General features: G+C 37.4%; 1 protein-coding gene across 1 annotated transcript in view; it reads right to left on the reverse strand.

Annotated features, from left to right (window-relative positions):
* GDAP2 (ganglioside induced differentiation associated protein 2) overlaps positions 1 to 21,691 on the reverse strand; it is a 79,831-nt gene that overhangs the window by 5,298 nt on the left and 52,842 nt on the right. The window contains exons 9-13 of the mRNA XM_006164885.2: positions 12,875 to 12,951; positions 11,330 to 11,406; positions 9,334 to 9,473; positions 7,667 to 7,721; positions 1,386 to 1,529 (exon numbers count right to left, since the gene is read on the reverse strand). Coding sequence (XP_006164947.1) covers positions 1,386 to 1,529; positions 7,667 to 7,721; positions 9,334 to 9,473; positions 11,330 to 11,406; positions 12,875 to 12,951 — 493 coding nt within the window. The remainder of the gene's footprint in view (positions 1 to 1,385; positions 1,530 to 7,666; positions 7,722 to 9,333; positions 9,474 to 11,329; positions 11,407 to 12,874; positions 12,952 to 21,691) is intronic.

The following is a 21,691-nucleotide window of genomic DNA, read 5'->3' on the forward strand; positions in this document are numbered from 1 at the left end:
CAGTGAGAAAGCAACCCCCTGGGGGGTTGGCATGCTGCAATCCCTTCTCCTCCACTCTCCTCTCAAGATTTTGGGAACACACACATATGCACCCAGTGTGTTTTTCAAGTTGCCAGGTCCAGAACTTAACCACACAGTTGGCCCAGTGGGATCCAGCTGCTTTAACCACCATGCCATGGGCTGGCTTGTCTTTGGGTTTTCTTATTAAATACCCAACTTGCATTATTTCTACTCCAGAAAACAAATGAAAAATTTAGCATTAGCTTTGAACTGTCATTCTAAGATTTATCAAGACATTTGGTAGCACTTTTCACATTTTTTGTTATCCATTTTTTTTAAGCAGTAAGAAGAGTGATGTATAGTCCACAGGCCTACTAAGAAGGTCATTTACTCTGACAGTCTGCAGCAAATGCAAACTGATATTTTCCATTCCCATACATTCAACAATCTTTGCATCTATGATCCAACTGTTCCAACTCCAAGTCTTTTCTGGGCAACAGCCACATTAAATTTTATTAGCTATTAGAACACGTTAAACACTGCTCTTCATGTAAGGGGCACAGAAATCATTGCTCAAGTTGAGAGAAATGTTAGAGAGAAAATGTGTTGCAAGACTTTTATTTTACTATATACCTGTTTGTGCAATAATTAGGGAAGAGTAATTCATTTAAAACTTGATGTGACTTTCAAATACATTTGCTGGATCATGCATAAAGCTATGTGATTAGAAACAATTAAACAATGAGCTGATGAGCTTTTGGCCAAGTATGATACTACTTTTTTTTTTTAATTACTAAGGTGATACTATGAACAAGCACAATGGAATAGAACTTTGATGAAAGTCAAAGTTCAAGTTTTTTGATTAGTGTTTAAGTAATAGACCCAAAAATGTATCTATAAGTAATAACAATACTGATACTACTAGCTGATGTTCTTAAAAAGACACAAACTTTTAGAAAATTAAAACTTTTAGCAGGATAAAGACAATTAAGATAAGTGACTGCTTTACCATTAATGTTGAAAGTGGGTGCTGACAGATTCTTCTGGCTCCAGTTATGTGGATAAAAGCCATTCAAACTTAAAAAGAAATTAGTCTGAGATATCTGTCTCAGATGTGTAGAAAACTGACAATAAAAACAAAGACTGGCTTCAAATTCATAGTAGAAAAACCTACTGAAATATTTATCTGGGAAAAAAAAGCCTCTTCTGGGACAGAACTTTTTCTTAAAGTTATAAGAAAATAATTTGAATTACATGATTAAGTTCATGAAAATACACCAATTAACGTTCATAAATCTTGTAAATGACAGGCTGTTGTGCCCATAACCTGCTCTAGAGGACAGCTAATATATTTCCCCAGGTGAGGGAGAACTGGGACATCTTACCCTGGCATCATATTCAAGGACAAAGGGAGGAAAGTCGATCTGTTCTGGTGATATGGCAGAAAATAGCTGGTGGAGGCTATCCACATGGTGGATTTTGTCCTTCAGTCCTGAGACAGAAAAGGTGGTGAAAAACCATGTTGATACCTGATTAATAGAGGAGAAAAATAATGTAAGCCAGAGGCCACAGTTAGAAACAAAAACACGATAGAAACTTTACACAAGATAACTACATTTCGAAATCTTCTAATAACCTATGTTTTTCAAAGTACAGTTTATGGCTCATTAGTGTGAGTTGTGCAATCAGTTCAGTTGACACTGGAACCCACAAATATGTGACGTTATTATGGGTCAGTTAAAAACAGCATAAATGACCCAGCCCTGAGGTGCAGCCAATAGTGTACCCAACTGTAGTGCAAGAAGCTCTGGGGCTGATCTTGGGTGCAGATCCCTGGCCCCAGGAGACCTGAAACATGCTGGGTACGCACACACTTGCCAAAGATCTTGACAAGCTGTGAGGCTGAGGGAAAGAAAACATCACAACATAAACAGACTCTGCTGAGGATCTCTCTCCCACAAGCAGGGGCACAGACGTGATATCATAGGGGAAAAAAAATTAAAAAAAAAAAACTATTAAATAAGTAATTAATAAAATAATAATCCCCAATATTTATCCACTAACATTTAAACATTAAGTGCTGGGTCAGCTGGGGGTATGGTGTTTAAGGCAGCTGGACCCCACATGCCGACTCTGCAGTTTGAGCCTCAGATGCAGTGGCTTGAAAAACACATTGGATCTATATGCATGTGTGCTCAAAATCCCCAGAGAGTGGAGGAGAAGACTGTGGCATGGCCATTACCCTTGAGGGGAGATTTCTACTTTCTCTCTGCTGAGCATATGTGTCCTATAGCAAAACAACAACAACAACAACAACAACAACAAAACAAAAAAACGAGGAAAAAAGACTCACTCCTCCCCCCACAAAACTAAGTGCTAAAGGACTCAAAAGGCTGAATCATATTATCAGCAAATTTTATCCTTTTAACGAGAAAATGGTGCACACACTAAAAAAAAAAAAAAAGGGAGGGGGGAAAAAAAAAACAAAACTAGAACGGTTACCAGGAATTATAATAGAAATGGTGCTCTGAAATTGGTATGCTGAAAATAGTTAATATTGCTTTAATTTCTTTTTTTTTCCTTTGGAGAGGTTTTCACTATAGGGCGCGTGCGCTCGCCAGACAGACAAAGACATAGAGACAGAAAGCGAGAAATCACCCCCCAGGGGGGATGGTTACGCTGCAATCCCTTCTCCTCCATTCTCCTCTCGGGATCTTGGGCACCCACGCACATGCGCCCAGCGTGAGTTTTAAGCCACCGGGACTGGGACGTGAACCGCAGTCAACAACGTGGGAGTCCAGCGACATAGCCATTACGCTAACTGCTGGTTCTCGATATGGCTTTAATTTCACGAACTCTTTTTAATGTTTCAAATGAGAATGAAACATTCATTCTCATTTGAAACAGCTATCATCATCATGAACCTTTCAGTACTTATTTTACTTCATTCCTACACAATGCTTTAATATAGTAACTATTCCTTCCATTTGATGCATTCCCCCTCCACTGGCTTCCACAGCATCAGTCTCAATTATTTTCAGATGATTTCTTCTGGGTCTTCTTTCCTGATCTCAGGGATCTGTCTTTAGTTCTTCTCTTTGTTCTGAGTCTTTCTGATTTTATTCATTAACACATTTAAAGAATTAAGGCTCAGGTCAACCTGTGGCACGGTGGTTATTGTGGCTGGATCCCACATGGCTGACTGCACTGTTCAAGTCCTGGACCCAACATCTTGGAAAACACACTGGACACATGCAAATGTGTGTCCCCAAATCTGAGAGAACAGAGGAGTAGGAACTGTGGCCTGGCCATCCTCACTAGGGGTACTTTCTCACCTATCCTCTCTCTCTTCGGTGAGAACATACATATGTCCTATTACAAAATTACAAATAAAAAATTAAGGCTGTTTACTTAACATGACTCTCAAATTTATATCCCAGTTTATGATGTATACATCTGAAGACACCTGGAAGCCATGGATGACATTATCCTTCCTCTCCCCCTTACCCATCGAATATAATACTAAATCACAGGTTTATACACCTAAATGAATCATATTTTCCTCAAACTGACTCACATATCCAGGTTGGTTTTTGTTTTGTTCTGATGTTGCTTGGACCAGGAGTTAACAAACTTTTGCAAAGAATCACTATAGTAACTACTGTAGGTTTCTTAAAACACTGTAAGAAAATTTCATGAGGCATGTGTGAGGCACTTGGAGCAGTGCAATACCGGAGGCCGGATGACTGATTAGGAAGTTGCTGTGTCCTTTCAGATAAAAGAAGACAGCAGGATGAACTACCGTGGAGGCAGGGGAGCAATGGCAGGTGTAGACTTGAGCAAGCACACAGAATTGATGCAATGTCATGAGAGGTGATGTAGGAAAAATACACATGTCCCTCAGTATTCATGAGGATTGGTTTATATAAGGGACTGCAATTCTCAAGTCCCTTACATAAAAGGGTATGGCACCATTAGACCTTCATACCCATGGGTTCTACACCCATGGACACAGATGACTGGCTGTCCTCAAGGATGCCTCCCTGGATAGGCGCAGGCCCTCGGGTAGGTGGTGGCTCCATTTACTCAGATGGGGAATACAAAAAGCAGTTTACGAATAGGTGGAGAGGAGTGACATGAGTAGTTCTGTTTGATCAATAAACTTTAGGGGCCTGCATGATATCTAATTGAAGATGTCTAATCAGCAGTTCAATATGCAGGTCAAGAGTTTAGGAACGATGATGATGATAGCTAATATTTGTCATGTCTGATTATTAGGTGTCAGATAATGTTTTAAGCATTTTGCATATATTAATTTGTTTCATCCTTTTGATAGTCCTAATAGGTAGGTACTATTATTATTCTCACTTTATAGAGGATGAAATTAAAGCACAGAGAGATTATACTACTTGCCTGAGATAATAAACTGGTAAGTGGCAGAGGCAGGGTAGGCATTTAAGACACCTACATCTCAAAATGATGCTTCTAGACAGTAGGCTTTACCATCTCCACATACATACATTTGGGTATCACATGTATTTCAGAAGGCTGTAGAAGACTTGAGAATGAAAGAAAAGGGTACAGAATGATAGAGAATGGCAGAGGGCTTGGGAACACTAATACTCAAACAGTGAGCAGAGAAAGAGACCCAAGGAGACTGAGAAGGAACAGCTAAAAGTAGGAGAGAAACTAGGCAAGGTAAGTTTTTTTTTTTCTTTTTTTTTAAATTTGCCATAGGGTGTGTGCACTCACCAGAGAGAGAAAAAATGAGAAAATACCCCCCACGGAGAATTCTTTCTTCTTCAATTCTCCTTTCAAGATTTTGGGCATGCACACATAAACATGCTTGTCATGTTTCTCAGGCTAATGGGTCCAAGACTTGAACCATGCAGTCGGCTATGTGGAATCCAGCTGCCTCAGCCACCATGCTACCAGCTGGCCCACAGAAGTTTTAAAGGAGTCAAGGGAACCAGCAGTTAGCGTAATGGCTATGTCGCTGGACTCCCACGTAGTCGACCACGGTTCGCGTACCGGACCCGGTGGCTTAAAACTCACGCAGGGCATGTGTGCGTGCGTGCCCAAGATCCCGAGAGGAGAATGGAGGAGAAGGGATTGCGGCGTGACCATCCCCCCTGGGGGGGTGATTTCTCGCTTTCTGTCTCTATGTCTCTCTCTGTCTGTCTGGCGAGCGCATGCGCCCTATAGCAATAAACCTCTTCCCCCCCCCAAAAAAAAAATGTTTTAAAGGAGTCAAGACAAAGTGTTTTTGAGAAAGAAGTGATCAATTGTGTTCAGGGCTATAGGGAAAGCCAATAACATAAAGACGGAAAAGAGTCCACTGAAGTCAGTAACACAGAGAATACTGGTGATTGTGATGTGAACAGCTCTGGTGGGTACAGCGGGATTAGAACCAGACTGGAGTGATTTAAGGTATATGAGGAGATGGTGAGCACAGGACATAGATTACACTAAAAATTTTGGTTGTAAAGGGGAGGTAGATGCCTTAGCATGCTTAAAGGCTGATGATTTGGGGAACGACAGATAGTGTAATGGTGACATTGCTCGACTCCCACATGGCCAACCATGAGCCAGAGTCCTGGAGCCAGAGGCTTGAAACTAAGACCAGGTGCATGTGTATGTGTGCCCAAAATACTGAGGAAAGAATGGAGAAGAAGGGATAGTGATGTGGCCATCCCCCTGGAGGGGAATTTCTTGCTTTTCATCTCTCTCTGGTGCATGCACATGCTCTAGGGAAAAAAAATAAAAATCTCTCTAAAAAAAGTTGATAATTTAGGTTCAGCCAAATAGAAGATAGAAAAACACTGATTGCCAAAGAAAGGTTCCCAAGAAAATGGAAGCATTTTCTGTAGTTAAGCGTGTAGGTTATTATGGGATCAGCAGATGGCATAATGGTTAGGTTGGTGGATTCCCATGTACTTGACTATGGTTCGAGTCCCGGATCTGGTGACTTAAACTCACTCCAGGCACCTGTGCGTTGGTGCTCAAGATCCAAAGAGGAGAATGGAAGAGAAGAGACTGTGGTATGGTCATCCCCCTGGGGGCTGATTTCTTGCTTTCTGTCTCTCTCTGGCAAGTACACATGTGCTATAGCAAAAATCTCTCTTAAAAAAAGAAAAAAAAGAGTGTAGGCTCTGGGACTCACAAGCCTGGATTCAAATCCAGCCTTTCCTACTTACTGTTGGTTACCTTGGGGAAGTGTCTTTATCTCCAGCAGCAATTCCTTTCTCTGTAAAATAGGAATGCTACGCTAGGTACTTCACATGTGAACTGTAAGGCTTAAGCAGATAATGCATGGGAAGCACTGGCACATAGTAAGTGCTCAGAAACCAGGAGCTGTTGTTATTACTGTGAGATCCAGACCACAAGAAGAACTGTCCTTCAATGAAAAGGAACACATTTTTGTGACAGAGAAAAAGGAGGCAATGACAGGAAAAGATGGCAAAAAAGTTTCAGGTAGGAAGGGAAGACAGAGAGTTCCTAACTAGTGTTTTCTATGTTCTTGGTTGGGAGTGAGCCAAGGCCATCTGATGGAGTGAGGAGAGGCTGAACTGCTACAGGACTGCTCAGGAGTTGTCTACAGAAAGCAACTGCTCCTTGACTCCCTTTCTCTCAAGGAGGAAAATAAAGAGGCAAGACATTTAAGGGACACAGGAATGGAGGATTGTCTACTGATGATATCATGTATGATAACATCTTTAATTGGACTGGTGTGCAGTGTATTTATGCTAGAAAAATTCACTTTACAAGCTATTATGTATAGTGATTAGATGTATAAAATACATTTTAAAAGAATTTTTAAAAAATCAAAGCAATTGGTGAGCTGGGCTATGAAGGGTTAGCCATGAGCAAAGGAGGGAGATGAATTCCCAACCAACAGCCTGAGCAAGGAACCAGATGAACAAAGAGCATAAAGAAGCAAGGATTGAGAGGCTAAAGGCTTGTAAGGGTTGCTAACAAAGATACTGGAGTTATAAACAACATACACACACACACACACACACATATATATATATATATATTTTTTGCTATAGGGTGTGTGCACTCGCCAGAGACAGAGAGAGAGACAGAAAGTGAGAAATCACCCCCAGAGGGGATGGCCACACCGCAATCCCTTCTCCTCTAATCTCCTCTTGGGATCTTGGGAACGCATGCATGCACATGTGCCCAGCATGAGTTTAAGCCACCGGGTCCGGGACTCGAACTGTGATTGACTACATGGGAGTCCAGCAACATAGCCATTATGGCAAGTTTTAACAAAAATATTTTTACTAATTATTTAATTTTTATTTATTCATTTGTTTATTTATTGATTTGATTTGACCAGAGACACACACACACACACACACACACACACACACACAGAGAAATGGAAAATGAGAAAGCAAGCTGCCAGGTACGGGGCTGAAACTGTCTGTGGTCGACCATGTGGGAGTGTCAAACGCCTTAACCACCACGCCACTTGCTGGTCCCCAAACAACGAATATATTAGGACCACACTCAGGATCACTTAAAAAGGAAAAGCAAATTAAGAAATTAGCAATCACAACAGTGAGAGCAATGATTAAGATGTTAAAAGTACATCTTAATCTGGGCATGCAGAGCACTTTCAAGTCAAGACTTAGTCAAAAGTAAAAAAATACTCTACCTTTGAACGAAATGTTGGGTGAACAAAATAAACAGCCTTTAAGTTCCTCTTGTACCTGATTCAAAAAGAGAAATGGTCACTCTAAGTCATGCCTAAAATCAGTCACCTAAAATTATAGACAATTAACTCTTTGCTTGAGAATATAAATATATTCAAAGAGGGAAATTTTTTTTTAAAAGCAGCTCTAGTTTATATATTGAATTTTAAATGAAATGTCAAAAATGATTCAGAGAATGTTTTATTAAAGTATGTTTTGTAGGAGACAGTATTTCTGTTGATGGTGACAGAGCCACCTATAAGCAGGACAAAGCAAATTCATATTTAACAAATAATGTGTGTCATTTTTTTATATGGTGCTAGAATCTCTGGGATCAGATGTATGTATTAAATAATAGTAAAACCACTTAAAGTGTATAACAACTTGGAAACTAAAAGTTTCAAAGGTTATATTATAGCAACAAATAGAGCTTACTGTGTCTCTGAAATTAAAGACTCTTTAATACTCAGGACAAGTCTATGAGCTTACTACCTCTATTTTAATTCTTCCTAAGTCACCCACCATCAAGTGGTGACATCAGGAACTGAACCCAGATAATATGGATCCAGTATCAACCTTTTACTTATCACTCTATCTACCTAGCCTTTCTACATGTAGCCAAGATTTTTTCAGTTGTTCCGTAATCATCTCTGGGTCAGATGAGCTTAATGGGAAAGGCGTTCAAAGAAATAGCACAAACTTTCACTTCACACTTTGGGTCAGTTCCCAGTAAAAAGCTGGTTAGTGGTAAAAATAGAGTAACAATGGCATAAGGCTTCCCTATATAAAACAACCCATATTCACAGCGAGCTAGAAGATATATATTTGGTATTAATTAGGAATTATCATTCCTGGTTAAGATGTCATTTAATGGGAAGAGTAAGATAGTTGGAAATTGGTGGTAATTTGCTTTCTTTGTACCTTAATTATAATGGATTTTTCGATGCAACTCACAGACATTGTAATGCTATCATAGCAGCACAAACAATAACAAAGAGAGGAGATAGAGTAACACCTTTATTTAAGAAATAAATTAATGAGGAAAAATTTAATGCATTACATTTGATCTTTGCTGTAGTATAGTATTATATTAAAATTTCAATCATCAATATAAAGGAAATAATAGTTCAATAAAAAGGAACTTCTAGCTCCAAGTCAGTAGCTTGAATGAGTTCAAGGCTAAATTCTACATTTACTGTTGTGAGACCTTGGGCAACATGCTTCCCTTTCAGAGTGTCAATATTCTTCTATCTTTGAAATGTAGGCAAGATTCTCTCCTAGTAAACTCATGGGCCACTGGAGCAAATTAAATGCTTACAAGTGTATTCTGGTAAGTGGGACACACAATATAAATAAAAGGCAATACTTCTGTTATCTTATAACAAGATTGGTAATGACTCCAAGCCTTCCCCCGATGTGAAAAAGTGGGAAAAGCTTACACATGGATTTATTTTAATGTAAAATAGGTCTGAATTAAGGAGGGCTTCCTATGATTATCTAATTTATAAACCATAAAAATCTTTGTTACATGAAATATCTTTTCACAGAATACATAGCAATGTTTGTTGTAGCTTAATAACAGAGAAGAAAGAAGCTATTTTCCCTTTCATAATTTACAAAAATAACTAACTTGACATCAACGACATCGTAGAGTTTCTTCAGGAAGTCAGAATCCAGGTGATTGTATTCGCTGGTCAGTGTGTGAAAATATACTAAAACATATTCCTTCACAGCAATGTGATCCATTACATGGATAAAATATAAGAGTGCCTACAAAAGAAAGAGGGGAGTAAAGGTGAAGACCACCTTGCACACTCGTTTATTGCACAGTGGCTAAGAGAGGAAAAACCCAGAAAGCCAATCTAATCTGTACCTCAGTCATTTGTAGACAGATATTTCAGATTCATGAGTATCAGTTCTCCTACAAAAGACCTTCTGGAAAGTATTTAGTAATTCTCATAAATGCTACAATTCTGTCTTGTTCTAAGAGATGGAGGAGAACAGCCAGTCTGTCCTCTGAAGTAACTCTTCATATATTGAAAGGAGTTCTTTACTTAACCACCAGGTTTCTCCTCTTTTAGAATAATGATAATAAAAACATTAGAAGTTTCCGTTTCTGGATGAATTCAGTCTTCGCAGTCTCTACTCAGATATAGACTAACTGTTCTGAAGTAATTAAGAATTACTGCAAAGGGACATTGTGAGAAGTGCTTTACATGGCTCTGAGGGCTAATTATTTTAGGATCATTACTGCTGAGCTGGATGAGGAAGTCGAGAACAGGTTTAGTCAGGTGGCAACAGGTTGGACAACATTTCTAGAGCTCTGAAAGACTTCAATTTAATGGGACCCATATCAGTTACAGAAATATTCTATTATAACAAAGATGAAGTTTAAGAGAAACACTAAAAAGAAAATAGAAATACAAATATTGGCAGGGCCAGTATGACCTAGTGGTGTAACTGTAAACAATTACGAAGAGAAAACGAAAAAGTAAAGCTGAAGGATTACTACAAAACAGACTGGTTTCCAATTCCTCCCAGGTGAGTCCTTGGCAAAAACACGATCACATTAACCTGGATTAGGATCCCCCTGCTACCAGAGCAGACAGAAAGACGGCATTAAGAAAATATATGGGGTTATTCGAAAAGTCATGACGCATCTTTGCATTGAAAAACATGAAAAAAGTATGTCATGACTTTTCCGATGATCCAATAGAATCTTTCCAGCTATTACCTGGGTTGAACCGCGTGACATATCTCATTATTTTGTATGAAATAAGACGTCATGAATAGCCAAACACCATGCAAGTATACACCAAAATTAAATGCATGGATTTACGCTTTTATTGTTATGAATTGTATTTACTGATGAGGTGAATGAACGTCACACTAATTATTAAGAATACGAAACAAATGATTACTGAGACTTACTAATGATAAACTTTTCACCAGTTGAGTTTTTCCTTTGTGTGTTTATTTTTATTATTTCGATTTCTACTCTTACCAGATTGTTTCTTATTCTTCTGTCTACTCTCCATCCCCACCCAGGAATGACAAAGATTATTATTTAAAAGTCCAGGATAAGTTTGAAGATGAAATAAGATGCCTCATTTCAATTCCCTTTTTTTGGACTACTAATCAGGTTGATTATTTTCTTATTTACCACTTGTAACTATTTTTTTTCCTTCAGAAATAATCTGTTTTTGTTCTCTGCTTTGAAATAAAAGGATTTTGAAATTATGTTATCTTGGGTAAACTGCATCTCTGGTTAATTCTCTTCTGATAGATGCTCAAGCACTAATTTTTCTTTTTTTCCAAAAAAGTCCAACTTTGTACAATTTGAATACCAAATGATTCCAACTAAACACTTGGCAGTTACGTCATATCCAAAACAAAGCAGTAGTGTTTCTGGAGCTCATATACGACATTCCAACATTTTTGTTTCTCCACAGAATGAAACTAATCTCTAACTTACCTGAAATGCAATGTGCTGACTCCCAAGATTGCTACTCCTCCAGACACACAATTCAGCCTCGTCTCACACTGTCAGTCCTGATTCCAAATTCATACACTACTTATTTTTATAATGAACACTATTTGTAAAACAGAGGCTTTTTATGGCTTACCTTGTCCATATCTATTAATGTTACAGGAATGTTTCTTCCAACTACCACCATCACTGTGCGACCACAGTTATCGACACCTGTGAAGAGGAAATGTAATCGGTACTCAGAAACCTCATTCCAAGGGCAGTATTTGTATTGAGCTCTGACTTTAATAACATACTCTCTATAAAAACTTTTTTTTCTGGAGAGGATTTTTTTTTCTTTTTTTTTTTTTTCTATAGGGTATGTGCGCTCACCAGAAAGACAGAGAGAGATAAACAGAAAGCGAGAAATCGCCCCCCAGGGGGGTGGCCACACCGCAATCCCTTCTCCTCTATTCTACTCTTGGGATCTTGGGCATGCAAGCACACATGCCTGGCCTGAGTTGAAGCCTTGAGTCCTGGACTCAAACCGTGGTCAACTACATGGGAGTCCAGGGACGCAGCCATCATGTCAACTGTTGGTCTCATTACTCTACACAAATTTAAAAGACTGAAAACCAAGAGCCATAAATTCTTCAAATTTTATCTTCAGATTCCTTTGCTATGTGGAAAGCAAGATCTTTTTCCTTTAGCTTTGATCATTACCCTTTTCTTTTGGCCACAGGGAGCCTGTGATAGCCAGAGAGCAAAGAGACAGGGACGGAAAGTGAGAGGAAAAATGAGAAGTCATCGCCCAGACGGATAGTCACACTGCAATCTGTTCTCCTCCTAGGATTGTGGGCACAGAGGCATATGCACCTGGTGTGATTTTTAAGCCACTGAATTCAGGACTTGAACTGTGGCCAGCTATGTGGGTGTCTAGCATCTTAACCACTACACCATCTGCTGGCCCCTGCCCTGACTTTTTTTTTTTTTTTTTTTTAACATGCATTCACCATAAAGCATTACAGTATACAAAATGTGATTTTCCATCCAGAATACACTGTATATTGGCTCAGTCAAGGATACATGTTATCGTCAAAAAATAATTTTCCATTCCTTGTTTCTTATATATTTTACTCCCCTTCCCCCCTTGATTCCCTTCTTCTCACCTTCTGCCATTTCCCACCCTCTCACATTGTCTCTGGTATCAACAGACCTCTTAAAAACTTGAAATCAGGGGCAGTCAAGATCTTTATAACAGAAAGTTTTTTGTTTAAGCTTACAACTTTCAATAACATTAGTGATTCAGGAAAACCTAAATAGTACTTAAATCTGCAAATTCACAAGTACTATCTGAAAAAAATATACATAAGAAAGGGGGAGAACCTGGGAACTTTCACTGTTTCCATTATATATTTATGTAAGTTTCAATTCTGTAATAGCAAATATATGGTATTTTTAAAAGAAGAAAATTTTTTAAGAGAAAAAGGACTCTGGAAAGAAATGAGGTTAACCAACGTATAAGTTGAAAATTTTATAGGCCGAGATGTTTCTTTTAAAATCTGATCATAAACTATCTGTATTTTAAAAAATTGATTTACAGATAAAGTGGATGAAATCAGAGGAATATGAAGTCTCAAATAGCATGCTGCTTAGTGCCCTTATCTAGTAAAAGAATAAGTTATCATATCCTTATGCTCACCTGTTTGGTATAAGGCTTTTAGAGAAGCAATATCAGACAGATCCTCAGATCTTGCTTGACATAACCAGCGATTATAACTAGAGAAATAAAAGATACAATTACCATAATAAATTCCTGTATATTAAATTTATAAATGGTCAGGTTTTTAACATTGTTCTCCCTGATCTAAAGAACTGATGTTTCACTTTATCAAGGGGGGCTTGAAGAGGCCATTACACCATACAGAATCTCTAGTGCAGTTACTGATAAAGTAAACACAAATGTATTACTCAGAAAGGAAGGCATTCGTACTATGTAATTTACAAAACCCTTATGACCAAATGAAGATGATACAAATAAATGACTGAGATTCCATACTTAAACTAACACTTTTTAAATTCTATTATTTTTCTTTTACTAAAAAAAAGAAAATGTAAATAGAAAAAGTCTATAGCAACTGCAGAACTCCAAAACAGAAGTTTACTCATTCAACAAAGAGGTATGGAGGATATTTTAGTGAATACATGTGGTCATTGTCCTCAGAGTCCACTTCTCAGGGGAAATACAAGTAAGTGCTGTATACGTTATATGGGACCACAAAGGAACTAGATAACTCTACCTGGGAAGGACAGGGATTATTTAATGCTTGGTTGATTAAACTAGTTGTACTCATGGTCCACATACCAGATCATAAGGGCTATAGTCTGGCATTAGCTAGAAGGATTTTGCTTCTTTTAAAATATTTTATTTTTTCTTATTTTGACATGCAATCGCTATGCATCTTTACAACGTAGAAACTGTATTTTCCTAGCATGAATACACTATATGTTAATCTAGTCCAGGTACTACCACACACATTGCCACCTATAGATAATTTTCCATTTAGCTAGAAGGATGTTAAAGCTGGATGAGACATTAGGAATCTCACAGAGGGGAAGTGACTGGCAAAAGATTAATGGTGAAGTTCATCTTTGAGTCACCAACCAGTTAATGGCAAGGTTGAATTTGAAGTTGCAGTCAGGTCTCCAATTTCTGGATGGGTCAGTACTTCTACTATAGCATACTGCTTTCTCAAAATTCAAAATGCCACTTACTTGACTTTGAAAAAGGTGCTCAATGTACATAAATGTATGAAAAACAACTTTGAAGTATCTAGGTCACATTAGAAACAGCTCCTAACAAAAATACAAAATAAAGATCTACTAGAAGGAAAACTTGGGTTCTAATCCTATTGTTTATTTCAATTTTTTTAATATAATTTTATTTGTTTATTATTTTATTTTAATTTGACCTGAGAGGGACAGAGAGAGAGAGAGAGAGAGAGAGAGAGAGAGAGAGAGAGAAAGAGAGAAAGAGAGAAAACAAGCTGCCAGGGCTGGGACTTGAACCGAGGTCAGCCATGTGGGGAATCCAATGCCCTTAACCACCACGCCACCTGCCAGCCCAAAATCCTATTGTTTTCAGTGCACCCTTACTAAAGCCATTTTACCTCTATGGACCTCAGTTGTCTCATCTGTAGGATGGCTTTATGTGGGACATTTTTCAGCTACAAAGTACAATCATAAGAATATTTAATGGGAAGTTGTAGATTATAATCAACAACTGACATGCTTGCTAGTTTAGTGGAAATGGTTATTGTTTATAAAAACATTTTGTATTGCATTAGATCTATAAATTGCCTTCTTAAGTCTGGTACCTTGCCAATCTATGCAAATTGAATGTCAGTGATGATAGCTTTTAGTTTTAGTTTAAAGTATGATTTGAAAATCAAAAAGAGATTTATCATTTATTGTAGTTTTCCTTAATTCCTATCCACAATTTTGTATTTTCACAGAGTAATTTCCTGTTTTTACACTACATCCACAATCCCGTTTTAATTTTTTTCACTCTTTAATGCATTTTCTATGTGTTTCTATGCAAAAATGCATCATGACTTTCCAGACAACCTAACAATGACTACTTCACATACTTATGTTTGGTGGTAAGAACACTTAAAATCTACTGTCTTAGGAATTTTTGAGTGTACATATTAACTACTCTCACTGTCTTGTTCATTAGATTTCTTGAACTTACTGCTGCTCTCTAACTGAAATTTTGTATTCTATGACCAAAATCTTCCCAGTCGTACCCCCCGATAACCACCATTCCACCTTGTTTCTATAGGTTCAACATGTTTACATCCCACACATCAATGAGATCATGTGGCATTTGTCTTCCTGTGCCTGGACTATTTCAATTAACAAAATGTTTTGCATCTTTAATATAAAGGTTAAAAGATGAAACTATTAAAGATGGTAATAGCTACAATAATATAATTTATCAAGGGAAACCCAGTATACAAATATGTTAAGTTGTGACATCAAAAGCAAAATGTGGGAGGGGAAAAGTAAAAATGCAATTTTTCCCCCACGATTTACTGTTTTCTAATTGTTTCATGATTTAGTCATCTCCACAACAAGACAAAGCTGCAAACATATCTTACATGTCCTATGAGCACCAAAGGTCCTCGCACAAGGCATCTACCAGGACATTTGGCAAAAATCTGTTAATTTCTATATTCTGTTTGTGCATCCATTAGCTCGATTTTCAAAATTTATTGCATAAATGTAAGCCTTACATCATAGCAGACACTCAAATCTTTGCTGAATGGAATAATAAATATGAGCATTATACTAAGTATTTTGGGGGCCTGTGATGAATACAGAAAGATTCTTGGCTTCGTAGAGCTTAGAGTTAAATACATGAGACAGACCTAATACGAAGGTGACTGTCTTTATAATAAAATAGAATGAGACAAGTAACCCAACAGAAATTTAAATATTCCATTTATCAAGTATGTATGCTAAAAGGGAGAAATATAGAGAGGTATATGAGTGAGACTAGACTGGAGGCAAGACCAGATAGGCTGAGGAAACTTCTCCCTTCTCTGGACCCCCAAAGACTTCTCCCATGGTCAAGGCAAGGCTTCATCCATTTTTTACAATGTCTGTCTCTATTCTATTAAGACTACAAGATAAGGAATATGTCTTACTTGTCTCTCTATTTCCAGTCAATTCCTAGGGTAGTTCCAAACACTCAGTATCTATGTATTCTTCTGAAAAAACTTTTTTTTTAAACTGGAATTCAGGTGCACAAAGTAGAATTAATCACCGTTGGTTCAAAATACTCATATTATTGGTACATGGGTGGTTCACCAAAAGACTGGTTATATAATTAGTTATTTTGAATGAAGTAATAAGCACCCGAAACCTAGCATGCCAAATGAAACTTAGCATCTTTTCATAACCTACATCTAATCACATGGTAACTTTCCTCCAATTCCCCCTACCTCTACCTACCATCATCCATAATCTCAGGTTCATCATAATTTTTTTTTTTTTGGAGAGGTTTTTGCCATAGGATGCGTGTGCTCGCCAGAAAGCCAGAGACAGAGAGACAGAAAGCGAGAAATCACCCCCCAGGGGGGATGGCCACACCGCAATCCCTTCTCCTCTGTTCTCCTCTTGGGATCTTGGGCACGCACGCACACGCACCCAGTGTGAGTTTTAAGCCACCAGGTCTGGGATACGAATCGCGGTTGACTACATTGGAGTCCAGTGACACAGCCATTACGCCAACTGCTGGTCCCATCATCATAATTTTTTTGCTTTCCTTATATTGTCTTAATTCAAAGGATATGTATTTGATGTAAAAAGTAATTTTTTGTTTAACTATTATACAAGCTTATTATGCTATATGTAATCTTTTAGGTCTTAACTTTTTAAACCTATCACATTGCTAAGATTCAGTCCTATCATTGGGTTTCAATGCTATTCAATAATTTTGACTATTATATATAATGCACTCATACTACATGAAAACTGTAGTTCTTTTCATTCACTCTCCCACTGATGGGCACCTGTCCCCAGGTTTTATTTATTTAGTTTTTTTTTTTTTTTACATGGTCCTAGTATACATGTGCATTCTTTCTTTTCAGCACATGCCCAGAAGTAGAAGTGATAGATTGTAGGGCATGTTCAATTTTAACAAAATTAATTTAAATTAATTAATTAAGGAAGTTTCATTTAAGAAAGTCTTTGGTGAAGAAGAAAAAAATTATTAAATTTATTAAATTGACCTGGAGAACATCTTTTTAATATATACATATTTTTGAGTTTTTTGCTATAGGGTGTGTGCGCTCACCAGAAAGACAGAGAGAGATAGACAGAAAGCGAGAAATCACCCCCTGGGGGGATGGTCATGCCACAATCCCTTCTCCTCCATTCTCCTCTCAAGATCTTGGGCATGCATGCATACACGCCTGGTGTGAATTTAAGCCACCGGGTTCGAGACTTGAACTGTGGTCGACTACATGGGAGTCCAGCAACATAGCCATTACACCAACTGCTGGTCTCAAACATCTTTTTAATGTTAATATTTTTCTAAACATTTTTCTAAAGCACTGTACCAATTTATACTTCAATACACAGTGAAGCAGATCCATAAATCCATGTTTTTTTCAAAACTTGGCATTATCAGTATTAACTTTTACCATCTGGTTATGTTTGACATGGCATTTCATTTCTCTGGTCCACAAGGTTGGGATCCTGTTTATATTTATTAGACATGTTTTCTTCTTCTGAGAGATACCTATTCATATTGTTTGCCTTCTTTATATTAGGTAGTTATGTGCTTCCATTCTGGAACTTGCTTTCTACTTTTCTCAAAAACTTCTTGGCTCCACTAGGAAAAATTTCAATTTAAATAAACTCAAGACTATTTTTATTTTTTTAGTCAATGATTTTATGTCTGAAGAAATATTTTCTTTCTCTAAGGAAATATCCTAAATATCTCTCATGGGTTTTAATTTTAAAAAATTAAATTCCTTACCATCTAAAATTGAGTTTACTCCTGGTGTGAATCCTGAAATAGTATAAACTCTAAATCTTGATGGGTGATTAATAACTTGAGATACAAGAATGGATTTGGTTGGCAAAATCTCTATGAACATGCTTAAGGACAGAAGCTTTATGGTTTATGTCAGAACCTTAAAGGGTTCATGATTTTAAGGAGGGCAAGAGTCGCTGCTGAGACACTAGTGCTGTTCTGGTTTCTTGTGCTGAATTTCAATGCAATGACTCATAGCTACAATTTTCACAGGTTTCCTCCTTATTCTAGTTGTCTCCTCCATTCCCACTATAGATTATGTTAAGTTTTACTCTCTAGTCATTTTTTAAAAAGAATTATTTAACTTTATTTATTTATTTTAATTTGACCAGAGAGGGACAGAGTGAGAGAGAGAGAGGGAAAGTGAAAAAGCAAGCCGTCAGGGCCAGTACTTGAACCACAGTTGGCCATGTGGGAGTCCAGCGCCCTTAACTACCACACCACCTGCCAATCCCCACTCTCTATTCATTTTTTAACATTTTAAATTAGTAGTTGAGAGAAGAGAGTAAGAGCCAAAGAACTTATTCTTATCTCATTTGACAGAGAAACAATGCTTTCCTTGTTTTCTGCTATACTTCATTATTCAAAGAACATTTTATATTTTCCATTACTTCTCTTATTAACTGCATCTTTTTTTTGGCTATAGTTTCTGTGCTATATTTTGACAAAGACATAAAATCCTTCATTCCACACCAAAAAATCAAAACAAAGCTAAAAAAAGAAGGTATCAGTTCAAAAGTTTCTTGTTTTCTTATAGCTTATTCCAAATAAACAAATTCCCATTACTTGATGGGTAAAATATAATAATCACAGTAAATAATCATATAAAAATATGTCAAAATGGCAGCAGAAAGCAGCCCCTGAGTGCTCTAAAGGCGGAAATACTGAGTAGATGGTTTTTCAAGGGGCTGCAACCACCTGAGGTTGGACACTGTTTTCACAAAGCAAACATAAGCCAATTTCTACCAGTTTATCAGTTCCACCTACCTGCACAAATAAAGATCAAATAATGAATGAAATTTAAACTAAATTATTCTTTTTTAAAAAATTTTGTTGCAATAATTTTATTGCATTACTGGAGCAAGTTGGCCAGACTGTTCCCTCTTGTGGGAGATAAAAAACAAAGACCCAAAAGTATCTCCTCTTACCTTACCCTATCAGCTAAATTATTATTTTTATTTATTTATTTTTTTGACAATTGATGTTCTTTATTTTGCTGTAATTTTCATAACGTAAATACCCTGGCACACTCCCCACATTCAATTCTTCATCCAATTCTTAAACTGTTTTCATTTAGCAATTTGTTATGTGCATTAAAAATAGTCAATATACTGTCCATTTAAAAAAATAAAAACATGTGGGGCCAGCAGGTGGCACAGTAGTCAAGGCGTTGGACTCCCACACAGTTAAGCTAAATTATTCTTAAAAGATAAGTAACTAACTTATTTATGTAAAGCCAATAGCTCAAGGAAAACTTTATCTTTGGACTAACAGAAGCTTTTGTAGATTTCATGTAACTACCACTCTAGACCTAGTTACGATCCTTGCTGTAACCTCTTATATTACACCCTGTACTTGTAATTTAAACAGTTATTCATATACTACTTAGTTTATAATTCTTGACTCTGCAAGTCCCTAAGCTCTAAAAAGGGCAGGGCTGTATCGGTCTTCCTTGTCACTTCATTACCGGTAGTGAAAAAGCAAGCCACCAGGTCCAGGACTCGAACTGTGGTTGGCCATGTGGGAGTGTCCTGCACCCTAACCACCACGCCACCTGCTGGTTCTCTGCTTCCTAATTTTTTTTTAAGTAAATCACTTGTAGCTTATGATACAACCAAATCAGAGTCATGGCTGTCTAAGAAGGCTTAGAAAAATTAACATAAGAATCAGAGAACACATCTAATTTTTTCAGATGTTATTGTGAAGAGATTCTAATTTGGCCAAGTCATGCTACAAAAGAATGATCTGAAGCCATTGCCAGCCCACGTGACCTTTAGTTTTGTTACTGATGAAAAAATTGAAGGCTTTCAAAAAGATATTACTAACTGAAAGTCTGTATTTCTCAGAGATTAAAAAACTTAACATTTGTTCAATTTGGTTAACATAATCAACAGAAATCAATTATGTACAAATAAAAGTCTAGTTAAGAAAAAGGTATAGAAATACATTTAAAAAACTACAATCTGCCATCTGAAACATGTAGAGTATGCAGATGACTTACAGCTCAGTTATATCAAATTCCTAAACATTTAGTCATCAATTTTAAACCTTTTTGGTCTCTAGACTCTTCAATGTTTTTAAAAAATTACTGAAGACCTTAAAGACCTTTTGTATATATGTTATATCTACCAATACTTGCCATATTAAATATAAAAAGAGAAATTAAAGAAAACATTTACTTATTGGGACAGTTCTATAGCCTGGTGGGTAAGGGAGCCAGGCCCCAGCCCTGGAGGCTTGATGAACCCACCAAGTGCATGTGTGTGTGTGTGCCCCAAATCCTGACAGAGTAGAGAAATGGAGGAGGAAGGATTGTGGTATGACCTCACCCTATTAGGAGTGTTTTCTTCTTCCTTTCCTTCTTTGTCTCGCTGGTGAGTACATGTTCCCTTTGCAATCAAAAACATTTTTTTTTCAAATTTAATAACTTAAAAACAATACAGAACCCACCAAGTGCTTGTGTGTGTGTGTGCCCCAAATCCTGACAGAGTAGAGAAATGGAGGAGGAAGGATTGTGGTATGACCTCACCCTATTAGGAGTGTTTTCTTCTTCCTTTCCTTCTTTGTCTCGCTGGTGAGTACATGTTCCCTTTGCAATCAAAAACATTTTTTTTTCAAATTTAATAACTTAAAAACAATACAAAACATTATGTGAACCTAAGATTTTTATTTAAAAAAGCTGTATTTAGGGAGAAGAGTTGTACTCTTCTTATTTTTTAAATTTGCTATAGGGCAAACTGGAAACGAGGGGGCGAGGAGGGAGAGAGCATCCCCCATGGGTGATTGTCACACCTCAATCCTTTCTCCTCCATTCTCCTTTTGGGATTTTGGGCACACATGTATATATGCCTGTTGTGTTTTACGAGCCACCAGCTGCCCTGAGTTACACTCTTAACCACCCTGCCACCAGCTGTCCTGAGTTACATACACTCTTAATTTTTGTAAATCTGTTTAATTTCTGCAAGATTCTTATATCTGCTTCTGCATTTAATCTAGTACATGTTAAGAAGCTTCCAGAAAACTTCACTGAACATTCGAGGTGGTTAAGGTGCTGGATACACCCACGTGGCCGACCACAGTTCAAGTCCTGGACCTGGTGGCTTGCTTTCTCACTTTCCCTCTTTCTCTCTCTGTGTTTCTCTCTGGTCAAACTAAAAATAAATGAGTGAACAAATAAAATGAGATAAAATAAAATAAGGGAAAATATGTCTCAGTAACATCAAAATAGTTTGACCTCACAGGCCCTCTGAAAGGGAATCAGGTTCCCTGGACCAAACTCTCAGAAGTGCTGTTGTCACTGTTAAAGGAAAATAAGCAGGAGGACGTTAGGCGATTAGACTGGAGTTGATTCTGTACCAGGAGCCCTATAAAACCTTATCTAAACTTAACTTCAAGGCATTCCTTGTAACTGATTAATCTTGAAAAACAAAAAAAATTACTAACTTGAAAATCACGAAGAGTCAATTAACTGGGTCATACTCTAAACAAGGAAAATGCCCAGTTGTAGCCAATCAAGTCATTTCTTTACTTTGCTTCAGCCTATAAAAGCCTGCTGTCTACACCGTTAGGGTGAAGTTTTTTGAACCTCTTCTGAATTTGAGTGTTGCCTAATTCATGATTCTTTCTTCAAATATGCTATTAAATTTATTTCAGCTAATAATTTTATTTTAATATCACTCTGTAGTATTCGGC

This window comes from Tupaia chinensis, unplaced genomic scaffold, assembly GCF_000334495.1.
Source record: "Tupaia chinensis unplaced genomic scaffold, TupChi_1.0 Scaffold143755_1, whole genome shotgun sequence".
In the NCBI taxonomy this organism is placed as follows: Eukaryota; Metazoa; Chordata; class Mammalia; order Scandentia; family Tupaiidae; genus Tupaia; species Tupaia belangeri.